Genomic DNA, 18,710 nt, shown 5'->3' on the forward strand with positions numbered 1-18,710 from the left:
AAACCAGGGCCGAAAATAATAAAATTTGTATAATTCACTGTCGAAGTACTAGATGGATAAAAATGTATAGTATTTTCACATACTTCAGGCTCTGTTTAATTTTGGCGTTTTTGGATTTCTAGTTTATCCCCAAATCCCCTGGTAGTTGCGGCTTCCGAGTACATTCCGCTTAGGGACGGTACTGAAAAGTATCGGCGTCCGAAGGACGTAATATACGATCCCGACGACCCGATTACTCTAGCCATAGAGGCAGCCAATCAGCTCGCGACACCAAACACTTCAGGTCCCCGATACCGACCCCGCCGGCGTGGTCGACGATTTCCCTCATTCAGCGCTTATCGCTATCGACCCACTAGGGTCGATTAATTCTTTCAATTATTTTTCCTCTCAGACGACGCCCTGAGCCGAGGTTCGCGCCCAACTGGGCACCCTCAGGCCTGTTGTCTTAAATGTTGTACCGGGTGAGAGCCTTCAGCGCTCCCCATTTGTCCGGCCAAGTAGTTAATGCCATCTGCGGCAAATCTACAATAAGTCACAAAAAAGAAAAAAAAAGGATTTCTAGTTCGATGATCGAACTAATGAATCGAACTAGTGAGAACAAAGGCGATTAACCTGGCATACAACAATAAGGTAAATTGAAAGACTTCGATATTGTGGAAGTTTTATTCTAAATTAAGTTTAACCAAACAGCAACATGATGATTAATTACACTATTGTTATTTAGTTGGCAATTGTTGGATTCTTTAGTTTCAGTTCTTATTGTAAAGTTAATGGCTCCCCGACGCGGCCACCAGGAGTATTATTTAGTAGAACTTGTGTATTACATACACTGTTCTTTGGTGACTTGTATGAAAGCCATTGCAGTGTTGCAAAGTTATGAAGATACCTCACGTATACCCCTCCCTGCACGTGTACACTGTTCTCAGTGGAAACAATAAAGAGGTGGATAGCCGACAAGACGAAATAATCCTATTTCCACTGTTTCTTATAGAAAGAATCGTTGAGTTCTTCACGTTCCCCGTAGCGGCAGTTTTAGCGAGTCCTAAGATGATATTAATAAACTAATCTCAGCTTCGAGATCACCCTAAGTCGCTGTTTTTATATAAGAACTGTCACTTTGACTGATCTTAAGGGCAGTGTCGAAGCTGAGATTAGTTTATTAATACCACCCTTAAATGTGTGTTGCCTGTCTTCTCTCTGGCTTACACATACAACAACGCTTAATTAGAATAAAGTACGCTTAATGGCCCCGTAAACAAAATGTGTTAATATCTGGCAGGTATACAATCATAATATATGTTAAGGTATAAATATATTCGTATTAATCAGTGTACATAACACAGATTGTTCTATTGTTCTCAACTGACTCAATTATTAATATGAGGTATGCCTCACAATATTCTCCAGCCCTCAAATATTATGCTATAATTTCTAGCTGTTAGTAATACTTTGTACAAATATTACGGTGCTTACTTACAATATTTGTTGATGTTCAGGCAGTTTCAATTATCTTAGCTTTGCAACTTATTTGTGTCCCTAATATAAAATACAAGCATGTATAAGGAGTTGCATATCAGTAACAATATAATTATTTATAATATACACAAATAATCTAAACAATACATTAAAAACTCCGTAAGAGAAGTGTAGAGGAATAATGTGAAAAAAAAAGTTACTTAACCAAATCAGTCAACATTAATCACAAAAATATGTTTTATATGAAAACATTACCTGAATAGCGGCTCGGCAATATTTATACGACGCGTCAGAAACGTTAGCGCGACTTCGTAGTCACTGTGTGGTCGACGTCATTGTTTTTAACAGCATTATAATATAATAAACTTTCCAATTATGTAATACGTTTTCAGATATATTTCATCTTAAATATTTTTAAGGACGTGGTCACAAAACAATATCGAAGGGATTTACGGTTGTTTAAGCTGTCACAAACCTATTCAAAATATTTTTGGAATGAATTTTTTGTTTCTTTAGACAACACTACGTTCTAATTTTTGTATAAGTATGTTTTATAATTTTCGATAAACCGAGTGTAGAACATGTTAGTGGGGTCATTAACCGAACTGGAAGCTGAACGCTGTCCCGGGGAATCCGCCGCCGGAATGGAAATCGAAGTGCTGGCCGCCGCGATTGAAGAAGGTCTGGAACACCACGTTCGGGTCGATGTCTGCGAATAATAAGTACGTACTTATTAACACACATACAAACTTAAAGTCGGTTGCGGGCTCAAGGCTACTATTTACTTAAGTATGTATCCGTTACATGAGCCATGTTAGGGGCCTTTGGTGGCTCAACAGGAACCCTGACACTAGGGTTGATGAGGTCAATCCACTCGCGTGTAGGCCTATCTACTTCGATCTGTTAGTCGCATTATTTGTACTCGTGGTTTCGCTTTCCCCCCTCCCCAAGAATGTGTGTCAAGAGATGTGCAGGAATTGACCAATCACAGCGACGGAGAGAGCGAGTGTACCGGCTTTGGGGCTTTATTTTTGATTCGATCGCCTTTAACTCACGTGCGGGAATATAGTATACCCATCTCATTGCAAATGACAAGTTGTGATATGCTAATGGGTATATTACAACATTCCAATCGCGCGCCTTCATCTCACGTTTTGAAAATATATATTTTCGCGCGCGATTCAAAAATAAGGCTCATGTTCTGTACCGCTCTGCTTGAATGGAAACCCTCGCCGTTCGCCGTCAGCCTACATGCAGGATATATCACAGTCGCGGGCACTAACCAGCCATGCCAGAGCCGTCGTCGTCGAGGTCCTGGCCGTGGTCATACCGCGCCCGCTTCTTAGGGTCGCTGAGCACGCCGTAGGCCTCCCCGACTTCCTTGAAGCGGCGCTCCTGCTCGCGCCGCTCGCTGTCCGGCGCGCCCGCGTGCCGGTCCGGGTGGTGCACCAGCGCGCGCTTCCTGCAACACACATATTATGCTCATGCTAGCTGTCCGCCCGCAACTTCATCCGCGAAATTTCATGAGTCAGTCACCTTTCGCTTTGATATAATATAGATTATAAAAAAGCACACGACTATTTTAAGTAGCCTAACAGAGGTAGAGCACGGACCATCGGATTATTTCTATAATTCCGATAATTCGATTTAAAAATATCGGAAATGCGATATTTTTTTGCATAAAAATATCACATCGCAACGCAGAAATCTAAAAAAGTGAAATTTATATCAAAGGAATCAGGATGAATTACTTTATCATTTTCAAAACATGCTTGAATGCAGGACGCCCTTATCTGGTTATGATAAAATGTTTATTTGCTTTGGTTCTAACCTCTGTTCTGAAGGTCGTTTTAAATATATAATGGCCCCGATTCCTGCAGACACCTCTTAATTTTATTTTCAGTTATACCTATCACTTTCTTATCCGCCGAAAAGGAAAGGGACAGATGATTGTCTACATGTTAATTTTAAAACGAGTGAATAACCCAGGCGAATAAAATAGGCATCTCGCTGGTATGCAATCCGTTTGACGTGCTGTCTACTTAACCCTGTCGAGTTATTAGCCGATGTAAAATTATTAGACGGTTGTTTTAGATTACTGCTTAAAATTGACGTGTGTTGCGTAAATTTTATGCCTGTCGATTACCTGTCCCTTTCTTTTTTAGCGGATAAGAAAATGACTGTCATTCTGCTGGAATTAGCACCAATTTCTACTACCTAATTAATTATGGCTACTGTTTACATAACCAAGATACATTTAGCCATGTCAGGGGGCTTTCCCTAGTTCCATACTCGCAATTTGCGAGGATCTTTCCCAACAAGATTGGGTCGCTGTAGTCGAAACCGGCTGGACCATATCACTATCATCACTATAATAACCCCGACACAAGCGTCGTGAGCTAACCGCTACCCACATGACAGAATCACAGTACAAACCTGTAAGCTTTCTTAATATCATCTTCAGACGCAGTTTTTTCGATTCCCAGAATCTTATAGTAGTCTTTGCGTTTGGATTTCTTAAGGGCTATTTTGGCTTCGTGCAGTAATTGCTTGTTTTCTTTGCTTTTGTCGATCTTGTATAGTCTTTCGTAGTCTTTGACGGCCTCTTCGTGCTCTCCGAGTTCGGCGTAACACCTGGCGCGTCTGAGGAGGGCCTTGACGTAGTTCTCGTCGAGTTCTAAGGCGGCAGAGCATGCTTCTGCGGCTTCTTTGATCTGATTGAGCTTGGAGCAGACGGTAGCCTTATTGAAGTAGAGTTTAGCGTTGACAGCCTTGTTGCCTTTGTCGATGGTCAGAGCCTCGTTGTAGAGGTTCAGAGCTTGCTGCCACCGGCCCATTTTGAATGCCTCATTCCCTGTCAACAAGATTGTAGGTCAGTTTAACCACATGTGAATTGTTATTTTGTTGGTGAATGAGTTAGTAGAATACTAACAGACAATTTAAATTGTGCCAAGTTTCTTGCGTAATTTCTTCTCAATGCCATAAAACCATTTATCATTAATTAATTTAGATTTCTGTATTTATAAAGTATTTTTTCTCAACATTTTAGTATTATTGTAAATAAACTGAATTTAGTATTTTATATATTTATAAAAAGAACTAAACTAAACATAGCTTTATTATAAATTTTCTATTGGTATATATAGCTAAGCTATATCTGTAGGTATCATATTTCTGGCGCTTGGCACAGGCCTCCCGTTATCAACTGAAGGAATTTATTACAGCGTACTGTCATTCTACATCCCATCGCGGGCTGGTGGCAGTAATACCATAGAATAAAGAACAATACTACATATAGAACAGTAACTCTCCGCCCTACACCAATTCGTATCGAGCACCTACCTCACCCCCTCTGAGTCTTACTTTAGTCAGTAGTGTGGTAATACGTGAATCTCACCTTCTTCCTTCTTCTGTTTGAGTAGTTTCGCTCTTTTGTATGTCTCCATCGCTTTTTTGTGGTCTGGGGCGAGACGTAGCACTTGTTGGAAGTGTTTGAAAGCCTGTTCATCTTTATCCTGGAACCAAAATAATAACGGTAACAGTTCTTCTATGTTGGTCTGGTTGCGAACAAAAACAGACTGCGTTCAGGTGCGGGCATGTTGTAAAATCGGAAAAATAATTTCTAAAAGATATTATTCGGGTGACTATATCTGTCTTTGTATAAAACGTGATTAAAAGTTGTCTTCTGATTACTTGTAGCTTTGCCCAACCCATTATGCTTGTTTTGTATATTATGTTTTATTTAAACACTAACTTGTAGAAGCTATTCTTTCATGTAGAAGTTATTCTGTCAAAACCTTGTACATACTTGGATGGCGCTCCGCGTCAATAAGAGTTTTCTAGAGTAAAAGTGTATAACCTCACGAGATTTTGTGTATAAAGTGTAGAACTAATCGAAGTGCAAGTGTACTAGTGTTATCCCAGTGTTACGCGTGCGAAATTCGATAAAATCTCAAAATCTGCGCAGTGCTCAGCTAAACTTTTAATTAACTACCCACAAAAATATTCATTATTATTTCTATTCCTTTCCACCCACCCTCTTTTCTCTGAACCTATCATTGTCACTATGACAAACGTCAGTCAAGTGACACCTCCTGTGTTGCCATAATAACCAAATTCCTACCAAAAGGATAAAAATGAGTGAAACATCGGCAAATAGCGAAGGAAACTGTCAAAAAGTTTACACACAACAAATTTTTCATCCTAGTTTCTTTGAAAAGAAAACAAATCCTCAGCTACTAGATAATCTTCCAACCGAGACAAACGCCAGTCAGTTAGCCTCGAACGATGTTGTAATAAGTAGCGACGATGAAGAAAAGCAACCACCTCCATGGCAACGACCACTCAGTAAGAAACGCAAAATGGGAGCAAACTCTTCTCCAGTCTCACCGTCTACTCAACCGAATGTGACTCAAACGTCTAATCGCTTTGATGGGCTACTCCTGGATCAAGATGAAAACACCCTGCTAAAACCCACTAGCAAACCTCCTCCAATTATTCTATACGGTATTGAAGACGTCAATGAACTGTCTAAGTGCCTAGAAACAGTCACAGACAAGAATAGCTTCAAGCTAAGGATCGTGAATAAAAATCTTCTTCGAATTCTTATAAATTCCACTGAGGAATACAAAAAAGTTATCTGCCTGATCAGAGAGAAAGGCCTTATTGGACACACCTTCACGAGAAAGGATTCTAAATGCTATAGAATAGTAATTAAAAACCTTCACTACACTACCCCACACTCAGCTATCATAGAAGAGATTGAAGCTTCAGGCAACAAAGTACGTGGCGAGGTAATAAACGCCCGTTACGGACCCAATAAAACTCCCACTTCCACGTTCTTCGTCAACCTAGAACCTAGCACAAATAACAAGGCAGTAAAGAATATAAAATACATATTTCACCAAGCAATTAAAATCGAAGACGCTCATAAGTCTAGGACAATAGTTCAATGTCAACGTTGTCAACAATATGGTCACTCAAAAAATAATTGCATGAGACCATATAGGTGTGTTAAGTGCGGTGAAGAACACAAAACTTCTGATTGTGCCAAGAAGGATCGGAACACCCCTGCAAAATGCGCTCTCTGTGGCTGTGACCACCCGGCTAACTACAAGGGCTGCGAAGTGTACAAACAAATCACCAATAGAAAGTCTATCAGTCGCTCTCAACAAAGGAATAACCCTACTGCTAGTGCAAAACTTAATACCTACTCTGAGACCCAAGATCTCATTAACAAAAATAAAAACAACAACAATTTGCAAATCAACCAAAACGAACCTCCTAAGAAACTGAATAAGTCCTATTCTGACGCACTCTCAGGCAAACAAGAACCTCCGAACGACAACCAAAACCAATCCCAACAGAAATTAAATATTACCAACTTGCAAGATGTCCTCATACAACAAAGTCAAAAAATAGACCTCTTAATCCAACAAATAGGTACCCTTTTGGGACTTATAACAACTCTCGTCAGTAAACTAGTAAAATGACTACTCTACGTATTGCTGCGTGGAACATCAACGGACTTACCCCCAATATACTGGAACTTGAATCAGTTATAATTAACAACAATTTGGACATTGTACTTATATCAGAATCACATGTTACCAAGGCGAACTGCGTCCGTATCACTGGATTCTGTGTCTATCTCACTCCTCACCCAGATGGAACAGCGCATGCTGGCTCTGCAATAATAATCAAGAAAAACATTAAACATCATCTCTTGGAATCATACATAACTGATCACATCCAAGCTACAACAGTTAGAGTGGAGGAACGAGCCGCTGCTTTTAATGTCTCAGCTGTTTACTGCCCGCCAAAGCACAAAATAACTGAGTCTGCTTTCTCGGATTTCTTTGATACACTCGGCAACCGCTTCGTAGCAGGAGGCGACTGGAACGCGAAGAATACATACTGGGGATCACGTATCACTACAACAAGAGGCCGAGCTCTGAAATCTTGTATGGAAAAAAATCGTTTACTACCTATATCATCTGGCAGTCCCACCTACTGGCCAACAGATCCAGAAAGAAAACCAGATTTAGTCGACTTTTTTGTAACAAAACATATCTGCCACATGTACACGTCCATCGAGCCAAGCCTAGATGGCTCATCAGACCACACACCCGTCATCTTGTGCATTTCATCATCAATCATTTATCGTTCTCCCATTCGCGAGAGCTTATACAACAAAAGAACAGACTGGCCATCCTTTCGTGACTATCTCGACAAACATCTCAACCTAAACATTTCTCTAAAATCTGAGCCTGAAATAGATGACGCCTGCGTTTGCCTAACTAATCTTATTCAAATCGCATTGTGGACTAATACTCCAATATATAACGCATCTAACCCATCCAAATCCAATGTACCCTCAGAAGTTAGAAGAAAAATATCAGAAAAAAGAAGACTAAGAAGAAACTGGCAGCAAAGTCACCACCCTGACGACAAAACAGCTCTTAACCGCGCCATAAAGGAATTGAAGGAATTGCTTCAAGAAACCGCAAATGAAACAGCAAAAGCCCATATTAATCAGTTGTCACTGAACGGAAATGGCAAATATTCACTGTGGAAGGCCACAAAATCCGAAAAATGTCCACAGCAATCATTCCCTCCGCTTAAAGTTGGTTCAACCTATGCTAGAACTGACTCTGAAAAATCAGAGGCCTTTGCCACCCACCTGGCATCGGTCTTCAAGCCAAATGCAACTGAGGGCGATAACTCGGACGTTGAAATAGACGATGTGCTTGCTCAAGATCTTCAGCTATGTCTGCCCCTTAAACCAGTCTCACCAAAAGAGCTAGCTGGGATAATATCTGAAATGAAAACCAATAAGGCGCCAGGGTTCGACCTTATAACTCCCACGGTACTAAAAGAACTCTCCAGGAAATGTCTTGTTTTTATTGCTACTCTCCTCAATGCCACGCTTAGAGTGGGATACTACCCAGCGCTCTGGAAAGTATCGGAGATTATCATGATCCATAAAGATGGAAAACCAGTTCACGAAACTGCTTCATATCGGCCTATTAGTCTTACACCTGTACTATCAAAGCTGTGGGAAAAAGTGTTCGTGTTGAGACTGAAAGTACTCATGGAAGACTCTCCGATCATCCCAAACCACCAGTTTGGATTTAGGCAGCGGCATTCTACTATAGAACAGGTTCACCGTGTCTATCAGAAAATTCGACAATGCTTTGAGAAGAAAGAGTACTGCTCAGCTGCATTCCTGGATGTACAACAGGCTTTCGATCGTGTTTGGCACAAGGGTCTGTTGTACAAGATAAGGACTCTTTTACCTCATTCAGTGTTTCCCATATTGAAATCATATTTGATGAACCGCATATTTTATGTGAGACAGGGAGATGCAACATCACGACTCCATAAATGCCTCGCAGGGGTGCCCCAAGGATCAGTCCTAGGGCCTCTACTCTACAACATTTTCACATGTGACTTACCGCAGTCTCCTCGGGTAACCATTGCAACATTCGCCGACGACGCGGCATTTCTCTGCACCGACCCAGACAAAAGCACAGCTTCCTATTACCTCCAAAACCAACTGAATGCCACCGCCGCTTGGTTGAAAAAATGGAAAATTAAAGCTAGTGCTTCTAAGTCACACCACATAACATTCGCTCTCCGCAGAGGTGACTGTCCACTAGTGAAGTTAGGCCACGAACCACTCCCTCGGACAAACTGCGTAAAATACTTGGGATTCCACCTCGACCGACGGCTGACCTGGAGTGAACATATCACTCATAAAAGAAACACCATTAACAACCGTTTCCGGAACTTGCTTTGGCTGCTTGGCAGACAGTCAACCTTGTCGCTTCGCAACAAAGTCATGATTTACTGTGCTATCCTAAAACCTATCTGGTTGTACGGTATAGAAATTTGGTCAACTGCTAGCAAAAGCAACATTCAACGCATCCAACGTGTACAAAATAACATATTTAAAACAATTTGCAATTCACCCTGGTTCACCAGAATGGATGAATTGCACAGCTACCTAGAAATGCCTACTGTCGCTGAAGAAGCACAGCAGCGTAAAGCAGTACACAAGGAACACTTGGTCCACCATCCTAATCCTTTAGCCAACTCCCTCCTATCCTCCTGGGACATAAAAAGACTGAAACGTGCGAATGTACTTACAGACTAATGGACAATGCAGTGCTGGCTGTATAGTTCAAAACAGTGAAAATAACAGAACAAATCTGATAATAGTCTAGCGACTGATGGCAGATAACATGGGAAAAAAAAAAAAAAAAAAAAAAAAAAAAAAAAAAAAAAAAAAAAAAAACTTGTAGAAGCTAACAATCAAATACTTATTACACCGGAAAGTGTCTAAAATGTATCTGTTTGTGTGTATTGTCAAGTGTAAATACCAACCTCGAAATAAAGGCACAGGCCGCGCACGTAGATAGCTTCCGCATCGAAGCTGTCGAACCTCAACGAGTCGTTGGCTATTTCTTGAGCCTCCTGGCAACGACCGAGCATCGCGAGACATTCCGCCTTTGTCAGTTTCGCCCTGAAATAATTAATCACTGATAAATTGACACATCTCTCAAAGTAAAGAAAACATATAACTGCTTCTGTACATAATTCCGGCTTGCCACCGGTTGCGCACAAAGATGTTGCCAACATGGCCACGTGAGTGTGCCGGCATTTCAGTTTCTGCGGCACGCGCCGGCGGCACGTACTCCCGGCAAAGACCGACGGTCCGTGCCACCGGCGTGGTGTGTAGGAACTTTACTGGTAATGCGTGCTTATCTTCTTAGTATGTCGTAACTAAGCTATACTCTTCAACAAAGGATGAATTATGTCGGTATGAGCGAAAGGCTGGAAACTTGTCCCCATACTGTTTATCATATCGATATTAAAATTGTAATACTATGCGTGGCTGCAGGTAATCCTGCAGCGGCTTATGTTTCTACCTACGCCGATAGCTTATGTTTCTGCCGACACGTGAAGCGTGTTTGTCGGTCTGTCAAATTCGTCAACCATACAAATGCGGAAGGTCTAACCATGAACTCACAACAATAGGCAGTAACGTTATTTACGACTAGACAGAATTATCTGGGTCTATGTCAATTCTACTTGTACTAGCAGCTGTTTTGTCACAGACCACCCATACGGAACAAATAGCCGAATTGTCATGTGTTTAATAATGTCTATCAATAACGTCTATAATACATATTTAAAAACCATCGTATAGAGTCCCACAATGGTCTGAGAACAACTAGTCTGATATCATAGTAAAAAAAAACGAAATTAGGTATAAGAACGTTAGGAAAGACGTGATCCCTTAATTAATTTTAAAACAATGTTATATAATATTTACATAAGGGGATTTTTAAGATGTCTAATTCTTAGAAACTAAATTTTAATTTGCATTAGTGTAGGTAAGGTATGTATCTTAGGGCAGTATCCAAACGTAGTAAAATGGAGTATGTATAGATTATTTAATGCAAGGCAATTGTTGATGCAATGCATGTCATTCTATATAATTAACAATGGCATCTGAATACAATAAACACTATAAGAAACACTTGCAACTTTCATAATTGTAAATATAATTAACCAATACTATTCTTCTGATTGAAATTATTCAACCAAAAAATATTAAGTAAAAATGTTAGGATCTTTACAAAACCAATTTAAATTCACATTAGCAAATACTCCAATTTAAATAATTCAATTCAATCTAGTACATATTTATGACACAACTAGGCCGCTATGGCCTTGACTACAAAATAATGTAAATTGTGATTTTTACTTACTATTTTATACATCAAGTTCAGGGAATTAAATTATTATGCTCGCAGGATTTACGATCAAAAACATCCTTCAGGAAATTGTCTTCTACACTTTATTTAAATGCTTATGTTATTCATCCTTGTTTAGTAGTAATTTTGAATACTAACTTGGTACAAGAGGGGCTGTAGTCGAGGCAGCGGTCCATGCAGAAGACGACGCGGCGGTAGTCGCCGGCGTCCATGGCTCGCTGCGCGTCTTCGTGTAGTCGCCGTAGGGATTCAAGCGCGCGGCGCTCGCTCGCTGCGCACTCTGCGCCGCCCAGTTCGGCCGCGCGCCGCGCTGCCTGCTCCCCGCCCGACAGGTCGCCTGCAACACACGTACACATACTATATAGGATATACAAGCCACTTGATAGCCTTGTTACAGACTCATAATAGCATAGTTCTAAGACCGCGTATTGATCGACAGCGGGCAGCGAAGCGGTGGCGGCAGCGCCTATGATATGAGCGTGCGCGTAGTGGTGCGCGTGCTGCCGCAGCACCCTACGTGCCCGCTGTTACCCAGTGTAAGCCTAAGTCTACAAGCAGCTTCAAAATTAACAATTATCATCCACTTAGAAACCACCTATACAAAATTAATGAAGGCTTGCCATGACACAGCCTATTATAATTTATACAATTTTGTAATTTAACTTAACATCATACACCAAAATAATTACCTATCATAAAGTGCTAACCACAAGAGATAAGAGGCAGGTTGATTCATGTTCCTATGTGCAATACCTATATTGAGTTTCACAAAAGAATCAGTAATGTCTAAATAGCTCTTTAGACATACCTACTACTTATCTGAGTAAACCACTACTGTATACAAGTATGTATACAATACTCTTGCCAACAGAATGTTATGGAACATCAGTGTTGAGATCATGATAACTTAGGAATTACTCAGAATACAATTGAGTTACTTTTGCTGCATAAATTTTACAGAACCTTGAGTGCAAGTATGGTTAGGTATAAGTAAATGAAGTTGAATGTATAATAAAGTTCCACCTACACATCAATATCATCAATTTTACAACTTAGGTAGGTAGGTTCTTAACAAGTTTATAGAAGATAAGTACATAATATAATGTTGTTTTGCCAATAATCAATTAGGTTTGCTAGAGAAAAAAGTTAGAATACCTAGTTCTAAAACCATTTCTAGATTTCGTCTTAATTAGCTTAATTTCTCTATTTTTAGCTCTCAAATCAGCCAGATGGTGTTTATTTTAGCAATAATCGTGTATTTATTGGACCTTCATGTTACATCTAAAAGTAGTCTGTTTAACCAAATTGTTGTTGCCAAACTCTGTTTATAATAAAAAAAATATATAATCTGTGGTCATGTGGTAAGACTGGTAAGGTGTCCCATGAGTGCAGTTAATAAACTTAATGAAATAACTTAAATAGTAATGGAGATCACTAACCCTTATCTTGATTATTAAAAGCATAAACTATACAAAAATGTATGTAAATGTGGTGAAAAAATAACAAAATGTTATTGGTATCTATCTTATTGAGCCTGAGTAATCGTATATCTTAGGGACTGCCCGTAGTTTGGGCCCATTACCCTAATAAAATGTCAAAATGAAAATTTTATTATAAGTTGAAAAAATTAATAACTGAAAATGCATGAAAAGCAAAAATATTTAAGTTAGATTTATATAATAGCATATCATTTAAAAATATATAAAAAATACTTTCATAAATACCTTACATACCCAATTATGAAATATTGTTCATATTGGCTTAACATTATAAAAGATTAGGAAGTATTGGAGATAAGGGAAGTAAGGTCATAAGCTTAAGACCTACTATGACCTAGAGTCACATTTTAATCTTTCAAATTGATTAGATTCACTGCTGGACAAAGGCATCATCCATTTCTTCACTCCAATGCAGAATATAGAACTGTAAATACTTGAGTGACCAAATTTCTATAATTATACCCTTTCTCCATTTTAAAGCCAATTAATTTTATTTAAATTAGATTGTACATTAGAAAGTTACCATATTTGCATAACTGGATCTTCAAGTGCTAGTAATAAATGTTTACTAAATCTAGCCAATAGAGCAGGTAGTTTATAAACATTTACCTAAAGCAATGCAGCATTTCGCCATTCGGATGTATCCCTTAGTAAATGTGGGATCCAATGCCACAGATTTTTGAGCATCTTCTAAAGCTTTCTTGTACATGCCCAACATCATGTAGCAAGCAGACCTGTTTCCATAGTATGCAGCATTCTCAGGACATAGTTTGATAGCCTCATCATACATAGCCAATGCACCTTTATAATTTTTGAATTTGTACAAGTGATTGCCACTTTCCTTTTTCTCTTCAGCAAGTCTGAAAAAAGCACATGTTTTCATTATTTCATTATTGTATAGCCTTTGCATTATATAAATTGAGTTTATTTATATCTATGTTATGGACTGAAATAACAAAATAAAAAAATACCAACAGAGAAAATGTAGAGCATACATTTGTTTGGTTCCAAAGTTTATTCAGGTGCAAGGTGCTCATACCACAGTAATAACCATTATATCTAATATATGTAATTAGTACTTCACGCCTACGCACTGAACTGCATTGATTGCTACTAAATAAGTCACCGACTCCTACCCACTCTCTCACCATAATAATAGCAGTGTGGTTGTCGTACTCCAACTAGGTCAAATGTCAAGGTACTCTTTTTCTAAAGAGTTCTAAAATGTATCGCAATATTATTAGGTTATTTGATCAGAATCGTTTCCGTGGTCAAACAGCTTTTAAATTTTTATTCAGATTTCAATGAGTTTCGAAAAAAACAGATTATCGTGATCATATAAAATGAGACATAACTACTTTTACCTTTCAGGGCTTTTTGGTACTAGATCATCGATTGTTAGATCCAAATCCACCACGTCTGACTCTGCCATTTTTTGGTACTGTATTTAATCAGGAAATTTTTATTTTGTAATAAAATGTCCTCTATTTTGACGACGGATTCACAAAAGAACGATTACTACCAACCATAGAGCACACACATGCTGCTAGTGTCCGATCAAGGAACATAAAACCTATATTTTACCGAAAATAATATCATTTCAAATCGCATATCAAATCGATTATAACTCAAAATTATTGGTTACGTTCTATGGTTTAGAAATCGGATACATACATACAACACTATACTTTATGTTATGTGACACCATTGTTTGGCTGATATTTACAGCAATTGCAGTGATGTTTCTTTTTACTGTTTATTTTCATTGATATTTCGATATTATTATTGTACATTGACCTTTTATGTTGATTATTGTTTGACTTAAAATCATAAAGATTTTGCTTTCATACTTACCATGTATCCGAATCCAACTACGTGACGTCATTTGACATTAGACTGGTCATTTGTCAATTTTTTGTAGTCGTCGGCGGGGAGTTATTGCGATTTGTTTTAGACAAATAATGAATTAAAGAATAAAAAAATATCAGTTTTATTTGTAATGTGATAAAAATACGTAGTTTTTATTTAGATGAATTGAAAATGGAGGATTCAATTACTCCATTGAGCGAAGCTTTGGATGATAACGATGTCGAGTGGCAACCACTCGCTCTCACTTTGGTTGAGTACCCAAAAGGTATTTACTTTGCATAACATTTGTCCGTTTATTATTGGTTACAGCTATAAAATGGATATTTAACGCCTAGAACTAAGTTCTATACACTTTGAGATGATTATTATTATTATATTATTGGTATCAACAGAGCAATGTGTTTATTTTCAGGCGATTGGATTGGTAAATTTTTTGCATTTATAAGTTTATCGCCTTTTGGGATCGGCGCCGGATTTGTTGCGTTGATATTGTTTCGACGAGATTTGCATACTGTGAGTAATAACTATGTGTATCTGTTACCAAGTTTACAACATTTGTTTGCCAGTGACATTAACTTTAATGTTACTATGTTTTAATGTTTCAGATAGCATTTTTCTGCGGGACCCTAGTCAATGAGCTGTTGAACATAATATTGAAACATATTATTTGTGAAGCAAGGCCGCTTGCTAGAGGACATTTGTATAACGAGTATGGAATGCCATCGTCACATGCTCAATTTGTGTGGTTCTTTAGCTTTTATGTTTTGTATTTTGTACTTATTCGGTAAGTGAGCATGATTATTATATTTGCGTTTAAGAGACACTGTGACTAAGTGCACATATTTTATTTGTGATATAATATTAGTCATTATATTCTTTCCATCTAGATTCAAAATTTTATTTTAATGTATCATTATAGAACATTGAAAAGCTCTTAGTTCTATACAGTGCACCTGTCACTTACTTGTAAATAATTATAAATTATATAATAACTCTCCTTATAAATTGCAGGTTGCATCACATAAACAATAACAGTATCATATCACAAGTGTGGAGGATCATCATAGTTGGTGGTTGCATGCTCCTGGCACTACTAGTGAGCATTGGCAGGGTGTACCTACATTACCACACCACCTGGCAGGTTGTTGTGGGAGCCATTGTGGGCATTCTGTTTGCTACAGGATGGTTTGCAGTTGTCCATAGAGTTTTCACACCACTGTTCCCTCAGTTGGTCTCCATGTAAGTATAGAAGTGATTTCTAAATCCTCAAAGTTGATTATATCTTTAAACTAATGTAAGTGCACACTCATTGAATAGTACCGGTCAATTTTGATAACATTTTGTTACAGTAACATATTTATTTTGCATTACAGAAAATTATGTGAAATGCTGATGATAAGAGACACGACATTGATTCCAAATGTGCTGTGGTTCGAGTACACGACGTCGCGGCAGGAGGCTCGTGCTCGCGGGCGCAAGATGGCGGCGTGCAAGCCGGCGCAATGACGGTGCGCCTGCCTCGTGAGCCGCGACCCGCGACGCCGGCCGCGCGCGTGACGCTACGTTGCCGCCGCGGCCATCGCGCTGGTCGGCGGCCTACTGCTCACACAGTTCGGGGACGACTCGCTCCTCTCGTTCTGAGACTATTCCTATCTACACTATAAATCGCGACAATTTTCTCAGTGTTTCCTTGGTGACAGTTCCGTTCACGGTGTAAGCATTTATCAGAACCGATCGCCTCGTAAAGATTCGAGAAGTTGTCGTGAGCTATAATAGTCACGACCCATGTCGTGTATCACATTCTGTTGTATCTATCGCAATAATTATCTTTGTAAGCGACTCGATACTCTAATAGTATTAGCGTTGTTTTTATGGATTAATAGATTCTAGGAATGGAATTTTTAAAGATGTTTGTATGAGAAAACAACTAGAAATAAAGTTGAATTAAAAAACCATTGTGTCAAAGTAACTTTCATGGTTTCGGCGGTTGTGTTGTAACAAATTTATAGGGTATTAATGTGAAATGTATAAAGCAGATTGTTTGCTATGAAGCAGCAAAATATTAAACAGTTTCATTCTTACAAAGAGAAAGTTAAATTGAAAAAGTCTGACTGGGATGGGATTTTAACCCACTTATATAATGCATATTTTTGATTAAATCTTCATGTTTTTAAATGTTTGTATCAAGTATAAATTGTTAATTAAAACCATTCAACTTAATTTCGCTTCACATGTGATGGTTCTCTTATTTAAGATTTATTGTGATGATTATAGATAATTTAAAAGACAATGCTATTTTCTCCCAATGATATGCCTCAATGAAATTTCTATATATTGTAATGTTTTCAGTATCTAAAACTGAAATTTGATGTTAAATGTATGTGTATAGTGTAGCAGGTCGGCGTAATTTATTATGAATCAGATTTTGTATTATGCATGTTGTGCTTGTTTAGTGTGTAAAACTAGTTTCTCATCTCATAATCCTCTTCTGTGGTAAAGTTCGCAAACAATCGCGACACACGATTATTACAATGGAAAATTAAGGGTGCTGGCACACTAATAAACTATTGATATTTCGATTGATATTTATCGAAAGACATCAGGTGATGAGATTCAATTAGACCTTTCTTGGTGGCTTTTATAGGGCAGCTTCTATTCATACAGTACTAATAAAGTTTTATATAAATCATGTCATTGCACATATGCGATATTCATTTCACAGAACACACTTCACCTAGTAACCGCGTAAAATGATCGTCATTCTTATTTCTCATACGATAAGTATCTAATCACAGTGTGTGCTTCCAATTAAAGTATTTGCTAATTCTATCGATATTTCAATCATTATCATTACACACTATCGTAGCTAGTTCGATTAAATCTAGCTGTTTTTGTGCTCTAGTCAATATGACTGTGTACATCGCGCCCCGTATTTATGTAATTGAAAATATACTAGTTAATAAAAATAGTACACGCAATGCCTTTAAACATATGCCTCAAAACAAATCTGTACATAGCATCATGATCACTTACTTAGTTTTTAAAAGAGATATCGAATGATATTGGGACATTCAATATTCAAATGCTGCCGGACGGCTTTTGACGGATTTAGAACTGTAACAGGAGTGTGGTTTTTGGTAAATACCAGTAAGCATGTCGTTAAAGGAAAAGAAGGTTTGGTTCCAAATGTGGAAGCTTGAAATATAATAATTGAAATAAGGTTTGTTTAAGTGCACTTTACAATATTGTGCAATAATTCATGTGGTCATGATGCGATGTATAAGTGTGGGAATGTAAGTATGCTCACTAGTATCGGTATCATACATTAAGCAACATACCCACCTTGTTAACATTTGTAATTATCCGCTAAAGAGTTTAATAGTTCGATTCGCTAAATGTACATGTTGTGTCGTTAACTTATAAAAAAACTAATTAAAATTTATATTTTTACTTTTTTAGAAATTGAGACATTTTTTAATAGAGGAAGATATACCTATTTAGAAGATTTGATCGATATATACTTAGTTGATAAGTAATGTATTTGATAGATTTAGGTATCAAACAAAAAAATACATAAGGCATGTATTTTGTAAGCATAATAAGTCTTGTCGCGAGAAATAAGATTTGTGTATATTTCGTACTATTCAAAGGTATATGACCGATGTTTTATATTTTAGAACGTCGTAAAAAATATACGGGCAATAAAAATCCGACATAATATTTGTCGACTTTTATGAAATAGGCCCCAGATCAGTTAACAGACAGACTATAGTCGAATATGCAAATGACGATTTTCTATAGGTTTTAGAATTTAGTGCTCAATGATCCAGATATTCGTGTTTTTCCTAAACAACAAAAAATGCTTGATTTATTAAACTATTTATCTATCTTTGTTAACACGCACATGCAATAACCTCATGACATTGTGTATTGTTAAATTCTCAAAATGTAAATGTGCTGATCATATTATGATATTTTTCAGTCGAAGTCGAGAGTATTTTAAAGTATACCAAAAATTATCACAAAATGAGTTGTTTTTTTTATCTCACAAGTTACTTTTTCTCCTTGAATTTTCTAATCT

The 18,710-nt window shown here is 37.9% G+C and overlaps 2 protein-coding genes across 4 annotated transcripts; one reads left to right on the top strand and one right to left on the bottom strand.

The window, feature by feature from the left end:
- Positions 1 to 649: 649 nt before the first annotated feature.
- Positions 650 to 16,123, bottom strand: LOC126368561 (dnaJ homolog subfamily C member 7). 3 transcript variants are annotated; one of them, XM_050012618.1, is made up of 8 exons: positions 16,001 to 16,123; positions 13,370 to 13,620; positions 11,400 to 11,598; positions 9,865 to 10,003; positions 4,874 to 4,991; positions 3,913 to 4,330; positions 2,760 to 2,938; positions 650 to 2,185 (listed from the first exon to the last, which is right to left on the bottom strand). In XM_050012618.1, exons 2-8 carry the CDS (start codon positions 13,548 to 13,550, stop codon positions 2,073 to 2,075), a joined length of 1,347 nt encoding a protein of 448 aa, XP_049868575.1. In that variant the 5' UTR covers positions 13,551 to 13,620; positions 16,001 to 16,123; the 3' UTR covers positions 650 to 2,072. The 3 variants fall into 3 exon arrangements, with proteins under 3 accessions (XP_049868575.1, XP_049868567.1, XP_049868558.1); XM_050012610.1 differs by lacking the exon at positions 16,001 to 16,123 and adding an exon at positions 14,615 to 14,633; XM_050012601.1 differs by lacking the exon at positions 16,001 to 16,123 and adding an exon at positions 14,125 to 14,290.
- Positions 14,665 to 18,656, top strand: LOC126368592 (dolichyldiphosphatase 1-like). The gene is made up of 5 exons (XM_050012662.1): positions 14,665 to 14,894; positions 15,042 to 15,142; positions 15,235 to 15,413; positions 15,641 to 15,868; positions 16,003 to 18,656. The coding sequence occupies exons 1-5, from the start codon at positions 14,801 to 14,803 to the stop codon at positions 16,133 to 16,135; spliced, it is 735 nt and encodes a 244-aa protein (XP_049868619.1). The 5' UTR covers positions 14,665 to 14,800; the 3' UTR covers positions 16,136 to 18,656.
- Positions 18,657 to 18,710: the final 54 nt, after the last annotated feature.

This window comes from Pectinophora gossypiella, chromosome 1 (genome assembly GCF_024362695.1).
Source record: "Pectinophora gossypiella chromosome 1, ilPecGoss1.1, whole genome shotgun sequence".
NCBI classification, from domain to species: domain Eukaryota; kingdom Metazoa; phylum Arthropoda; class Insecta; order Lepidoptera; family Gelechiidae; genus Pectinophora; species Pectinophora gossypiella.

What these genes read in the sequence shown, in the direction of transcription:
- LOC126368561 (XM_050012601.1), bottom strand. Translation starts at nt 14,192, where the DNA reads ATGGCAGAGTCAGACGTGGTGGATTTGGATCTAACAATCGATGATCTA. An exon ending in GTACCAAAAAGCCCTGAAAG is followed by an intron (nt 13,621 to 14,124) that starts GTAAAAGTAGTT and finishes TGCTTTTTTCAG; the next exon opens with ACTTGCTGAAGAGAAAAAGG. An exon ending in CAAACAGAAGAAGGAAGAAG is followed by an intron (nt 4,331 to 4,873) that starts GTGAGATTCACG and finishes TCTTGTTGACAG; the next exon opens with GGAATGAGGCATTCAAAATG.
- LOC126368592 (XM_050012662.1), top strand. Translation starts at nt 14,801, where the DNA reads ATGGAGGATTCAATTACTCCATTGAGCGAAGCTTTGGATGATAACGAT. An exon ending in TTGTATTTTGTACTTATTCG is followed by an intron (nt 15,414 to 15,640) that starts GTAAGTGAGCAT and finishes TATAAATTGCAG; the next exon opens with GTTGCATCACATAAACAATA. An exon ending in TTCCCTCAGTTGGTCTCCAT is followed by an intron (nt 15,869 to 16,002) that starts GTAAGTATAGAA and finishes TTTGCATTACAG; the next exon opens with AAAATTATGTGAAATGCTGA.